Source organism: Haliaeetus leucocephalus, unplaced genomic scaffold (assembly GCF_000737465.1).
Source record: "Haliaeetus leucocephalus isolate CR32 unplaced genomic scaffold, Haliaeetus_leucocephalus-4.0 Scaffold339, whole genome shotgun sequence".
NCBI classification, from domain to species: Eukaryota; Metazoa; Chordata; class Aves; order Accipitriformes; family Accipitridae; genus Haliaeetus; species Haliaeetus leucocephalus.
In genome coordinates, this window is record NW_010972775.1 from 4,412,525 (window position 1) to 4,419,367 (window position 6,843).

Sequence of the window (6,843 nt, forward strand, 5' to 3'; positions counted from 1 at the left end):
GGCTCCGCTCCCGGCGGCAGGGCCCCGGCCAGGATACCTCTCGCCCGCCCGCCCCGGAGGGCGGCGGCCGGCCGCGTCCGCGACCCCTCACCGATAGTGGAGATGAAGGTGGTGTTGAAGGCGTCCTCGCTGAAGCGGAAGAGCAGGCAGGTCTTGCCCACGCCCGAGTCTCCGATCAGCAGCAGCTTGAAGAGATAGTCGTAGGTCTTCGCCATCTTCCCTCGGCCTCGGGCTCGCCGCCGCAGCAGCAGCAAGAGGCGGGGAGGGCGGCCGCGGGCGGGAGGGAGCAAAGCACCGCCCCAGCCCGGCGCCCACTGAGGGGACGCAGCACCGCCTGCCTCACGGCGCGACGGAAGCGCCCCGGCGCCGACGGGAGATGTAGTCCCGCAGCGGCCCCTGTGTTCGCTCCGCTCCTGCCGGCGGCAGGGCCGCGGTCTCTTCCAGCTCGGAGCCTTTATCGGGAAGGCTCTGGCAGCCGCCGCTGCTCCGGCCCCCACGGGCGAGAGCGGCCAGCCCCGCGTCCGCCTTCCCTTTCCCTGCAGGCACTCCGCCAGACGCTTCTCTGCGCGTTTCCACGCGAAACGTGGGCGTAATCCTTGAGGTTGAGTTTTAAAAACCCACGCGCGCTGACGCCATGGATGTCGGCGCTCAAGCCGTGAGGTCCGAGACTTTGCATTCGTGGTGCTCAGATGGCAGCGGGTGCGCGAGTTCTCCACATAGACACACGTGCGTCTGGAATTTAACGACACTTGGAGAACTGCTGTCGCGGAGCAATCGGATGGCCTCATTCTACAAGGGACTGGCCTAGATTCTTGGAAACTAGCTAGATTTGTAACGGGAGTCATGTATTTTATCTGCTCAAGTGACACAATAAATAACGGCATCATGCTGCCCGTCACCAATAAGCACAGGTGAAATGTGTGCGTGTGGCCTCAAATGTTTACATGTGGCTTTGGGAGCGTCAAATAAGAAACTGTTGTTCGCACAACAGAAGAACTATTTTCGCACAGTCTCAAGCAGCACTAAAAACGTGGGTATTCTAGAACAGCATGTGGCTATTCTAGAGTACTTCGATAAACACTTTTCCCCATCTTTTTCCACTGATAATTATCTCTTGGTGTGAGGCTGCCTCATTATGGATTCATTATGCTGGGTCCCCCACAGGATGCCACAAGGCACTATAAAAATAAATAGCATTACTGAAACACTTTAAAATGACAGCGAAGAGCTATTGCTTTAATTTAATTTAAAAACGGTAGCCTTTAGACAAGCTATAAACAGAAATCTTAACACTATAAATCACTACAGCAGTTCTCACTTCCCTCTTAGGAAAACAAAGAGCCGTTTTCCCCAAATCATCCATTAAGGGATTGTCATCTTGAGCCACCAGCTTCCTTTTCAGGTCCCTCCAGGCTTCCCCTCACCTCCGTGCAGGAATGGCCCTTTGGCACCCACTGGCCAGGGCACCGCTCCTGCTAGTCACCCAGCGGGGCATCGTGCTCAACAGCTGCCTGGGGTAAGGCAGGAGTGAGGTGCAGCGTTAGGAGGCCCTGACGGCCCCTGTGATTCCTCCTTAGCTGCAAGTGTTTCAAGCACTCTCTAAATGGGATTGAGGGGTGCCAATGTGATTCAGCCGCCTAACAGCAGTCCAGAGCTACCTGCTCGTAAGTGTCTCCCATCTGCAGCCAGATCTACTAGTTATAACGCAGCCTACAACAATAAAAGGTCCTTTCTCACTTTTTTTGGGTGTTAATTTGGCAAATATATATGCTGAGTTCTATACAGAATCAAACAAAATTAGTTTTGAAGTATTAAAGCTCCGTCATACATGGTGAGCGTCCATATTCCAAGCACACAAAAAAAACACTCCATGACATTAACCTACAATTGGATGGGGTGAAATAGGGCTAAACTGGTCTAATGCCTGGCTACTGCTGTATTTGTGCAAACTACTCTGAGGAATCACTCCAAACAATTACCTGCAGCCATTATAAACCTTGAAAAAGCAAAAGCTATTCTGCTCGTAGTTATTCCAAATCTTCCTTGTTAAGGGTCTCAGTTTGGTGGTGTTCCTGGCCAATATATGTTCATGACAACAAACCATCAAAAATCCAATGACAGATCTGCTGTAAATCTCTGTACAAGGTGAATTCAGTAAGAGCCTGTCATGAATGCTAATCTAACTTCCAGCGAATTGTATTAAACTCTGATTTTATATCATAGATGCTGTGTTGTGATTCAAGTAAAAAATGTCATTGTTTGTTTCATTGAGACCTCTGGGAGGCCAGGATATCATCTGATAGAGCAGAGTCAAGGCAGCAAAACAAGGGTGGGGGGAATTGCCCGTTCTCTCCTTTTTTTTTTTTTTTTTTTTTAACACACTTGGAGACCTCTGCCCAGTTCAGGGTGGAATTTGGAAACACGGCTGCTTGGTTAATTTTTGTACTGTATAATTAGCACTTGGGCGGTTTAGATGTTAAGAGGGGTTGTTATGATACTTATTACAAGATTTAAGTTTATAAATGATAGTGGCAACCTGGCACTGAAGCAGTCAAGCCAAATTGGTTATTTCAGACTAGCATGAATAATCAGATTATAGGAAACTGCAAATAAAAAACTAATCTCCGAAACATTTCCCTGTACCTGTATTTTCAGAGCCATGAGTTGCTATGTACTGTAATTACGGCCATACTACACAACATTACTACACAATCGTATTTCAGCATTGAAGAGAGTAATTTTGGGGTTAATATTCACTCTTCAGTTTTATGGAACAAATAGGCTTCCATATGTCTCTGGAGCAATATGTTTGCGATCGCCATCTGTTACTCAAGAGTAGTTTTATAGAAAAATAATGCAAATTACTTCTCTCTTTAATTACACTAGTGCTTTGCAATATTGCGTTCTCTTCTGATTTGGAAAAGTGCCAGTTTGCCAGATTCATGGGACAGATGTTTACTTAACCATGAACTTTAAAAACAAGATATAAATATTAAGAGTTACATTTTTTAATTCTCTAGAACATGGAAAAACTGTAATTGTACAATTGCATACCTTGCAATATGTTAGTAAAACTTTAAGGAGCACTATTAAAGCTGTTAAGGCTCAATAACCAAGCCGCTATGATACCTGTTCCATGAAAATACTTTGAAGCTCAGTCTTTGTTATTGCACTAAATTGGAAAAGGCAACATTTGGTTTATATTGCATTACAGTCAAATGGATCAATTAAACATTTCAATTTTTTCTGACATGGGAGAACCACTGAGGGGAACACTGAACATATAGGAAATAGAAAATGTTTGATACTATGGGTTACCTTTTGTCACTATATAAAAGCAGATCGCACCATAACAGCGTGATGCTGATTTGTACATTTCAAAAAAGCAGAACTTTAAAACCTTTTACAACCACTAAATGACTGCCCTAACAGTTTTGTCTGAATACCACAGTTGAAGCTCATCCAATAAACAGCTGTTGAGTCCCAACCAAGATACGGCAGAATTCCATTAGTCACTGAGGTGTATGTAAAGTACATCTGTTAAAGCACTCAGTTTAAGAAAGGCACTAATACGCATAGCAAAACGCAATTACTCCCTCTATTCATATGCAATAAATTCAACAATCTTTACATACACATTAAAAAAAACCAAAAAATACTTGTGACTCGTTTACCAGCACCTACATTTTTAAGAAAAAAACAGATTACATTGCTATTTCATTCCCATTCTCATTTTTACTTTCTCAAATGATAGACATCATCATTACTTCTAGCTTTCAAAAATCCTTTTTTCCCTTCAGTTCAAGGGTGAGACTGGTTAAGCAAAAAGAGAACTGTGTAAAAATCTGTCTTTAATTAAGCTCTTCTGTTCAATGCATACAAAATTGTAGGAAATTCTACATCTTAATTGTTTGAGTACAACATTTCAAAAAAAAAACCAGTAGAGTTTAAAACATGTTGGTAGAACCAGGATCCTGTTATTTTGGCACTAATTGGAATCCACAGGTCCAAGTCCTACAAAAGATAATCTTATGAGGCAGACTTGCCCCGAATGCCACCTAACCGGAAATCATTAAGATGAGCTTTGCCCCTTAGCTTTTGGACTCTGCTAGCTAATATGATAATATTTTTTATGTGTATCTTTAACCACTCTGGTTTTGGCAGATGCCTCTGCAATTTATTACTGTTTGATGACCATCATGTGACACCCCTTTAAAAAAATGTCACTTACTCCCCAGTTCCAGTAAATAAGTCTTTCACTGCAGGTAGATACTTCTATGCTCATTCTACACTTTGTCTTACTGCATTTGATACGTCAGTACGTCCTGCTTTTAAGTCCTAGTTTTAAGAAGATCAATGCATAGGTTTAATTTTTTTTGGTCTTTACAAAGAACAGTACTCTCCTTTACTCTAGTGATCTAAATGTATGAATTTTCCATATGTCTATGCTGCAGAACTTTATATAGAAGAGTTTAAATCAAGCCATTATTGGAAAAAAATTACTTAAAGTATGTACAGTTCAATTCCAGAAGGGAAAAGCCCTGTAAGACTCTTATCTGTAAGTTCCATTAATTTCAAGGTTTGCTATTACAGTAGTGCTAGAAGCGGACCTTCTTCAAGTTCCAGTGCTAATCTGAACTATCTCAGCATAAGCGTATTTAAACCATATGACTACACGCCATGGTTTATACCATTAGTTTATAATCAATTACAATTGTAATACTTAATTCTGCAGTACAGTCAAAACCACAGGTGGACTGTGTTCCAGATCAAACATACCACTTGAAGTGAACCTACTTATTTTGAGTGCAGCTTAGAGCTGGTTAGTGTGTGGAAATATAAATGGTCTTAATGATTGTACTACAGAGACACCCATCCACATCTTAGTATTCTAGACAAACCACTAAAAACATTATTAGAGTGAATTTGTTTTTTTTTTTAAATCAGTCAATACTCACTTCCTCAGTGACCACAGTCAGTTTAAACAAGGTTTTGTAGTACCCTCCCCCCCAAAGCCTGTATTCTCACAACATCAGATAGCAAATCCTAAGGACCCACGCAAACTCAGCTGCAGAAGGCCACAAATGGAGCAGAACAGAGTAGCTCTGCCTTCCTCCTTGCTGTACCAGCCTGACAGGAGACCACCGCAATGCATGTCATCAGAGATGTAGATTCAGCTTTTAAACAGCAAGAGACTGCCAGTCGCAATGCAGAAAAAACCCCAACTGTCATTATGTTGTTTTTAAACACCTTCAGATCAGCTTTTGGAAATTTTCTGTTGTCATTTTAGCACACAGATAATGTTTCTTGTTCTTTTCTTTAAAATGACATCAAAGTCTTTGTTTGCTGGGAGAAGGCTAGAAAGGGGAAGTAATTCTCTTAGACCTGAATCTCTCTCTGTCTCTGTAAGCCACGCCACTGTGGTACAGACTGTATTTCTCTCCTCGTTTACTCACAACTTAAAATCAGTGCTGTGTTTCTGCTTCCTAAAGAGTATACTTCAAAAAAAGCTTCAATCATAAGATTGAAGGTAATGCATTAGAATTGACTCATTCAGCAGGTCACTGAACTACAAGCAGTTATGAAAAGGAAATGACTCTCCAAGCAAAACCAAAATAGAGAAACAGAGGAATGTGTCCAAAATACATCCTGCTTTCAGATCATCCTGTGTGCCTCTCCTTCCACAGAAACCAATTTTTAATGTAAACTCTGGCTCTAAAGTCTTCCTCAAGCACCAGAGGCTCCTTGCAGGAAAGACATTTAAGAAGGGAAAGCTAGGAGGAAGAGGTGAAGGAGGACGGCACAAAGTTCTGGTTTTTTTGTCAGTGGTGCTTTACACATTGTGAAGGTATTTTCTTAAACAGAGAAAAAAGCAATTCTCCTTCAGATTCTGAATCAACAGGCTTAACAGATTCTCCCCTTTCCCTTCTGCTTGCAGGTAAATAACATACATTTGAAAAAGACTGAAAGGTAGTAGGAACAGCTAAGACTCAAGAACTGACTGCACTGATAACTGGTTTATGTTCCTAGCTTCACAGGACAGCATGCAGAGGAAAGTATCAGTCAGAGCCTTTCGTATTAAATTCCTCCTGATATAACAACACATACTTCCAAAATACCTCTATCTGTGTGTCATCACCACTCCAGCGCATAAGGAAAAATGGCTAACATAGCATTACAATGTTACAAGACAATAGTTGTGATGCTGAGAAGAGGAAAACCAATATAATGGCTTGGAGCGCTACAGTACACGGGTCTATTCTTGCAGAATAACGTAGGGCTTTGGAGTGGGAAGAAAGTATTTTGAAAGTTGTGTACATAGTCAGCACTGGAGAGGCCATCCCAGCTTTGAGAATATTGTTGTCAAAGATAGATATGCCTCTATAAAACTTAGGTCTTCGCTTGTGCTCGTGGCAAACTTTTAAAATAATTTCTGCTAAATGCCTCAGTTCTCTTTTCAAAAAGGATGTGGCTCAACACGCTGCCCGTTGTACATTTTGGAAGACTTTTCCCACTAAGCAATTTTCATAAGGTCTATTTGTGCCACTTACTGGACTTCTAGTGAATTACACTTTTAAATGTTCTGGGCTTGATTAAATTAAATCCGAGTTTTTAGAGATTATATTTGTGACTATTTTTATTGACTTACAGAAAAAAAACCACTCAACCTCTTGCTAAAAAGGTTCATGAAAAATTTTTTTTGTTTTCATTCCCGCTATCTGCAATATTTTTATTTCTTATAGGTTCTCTGAATCGGTTTAAACGCATAAATGATGACTAAGAGAAATTCTTCTGCATTTTTCCCCATTTTGACCGGGGTGGGAAACTGCAAAAGAACACGCA

The 6,843-nt window shown here is 41.7% G+C and overlaps 1 protein-coding gene across 3 annotated transcripts in view; it reads right to left on the reverse strand.

The window, feature by feature from the left end:
* Positions 1 to 271, reverse strand: part of RAB8B (RAB8B, member RAS oncogene family) — a 28,537-nt gene extending 28,266 nt beyond the window's left edge. For all 3 annotated transcript variants that reach the window (XM_010571696.1, XM_010571694.1, XM_010571693.1), the window contains exon 1: positions 92 to 271. In XM_010571696.1, coding sequence (XP_010569998.1) covers positions 92 to 215 — 124 coding nt within the window. In that variant the 5' untranslated portion in view covers positions 216 to 271. The remainder of the gene's footprint in view (positions 1 to 91) is intronic.
* Between the last annotated feature and the right edge of the window lie 6,572 nt (positions 272 to 6,843).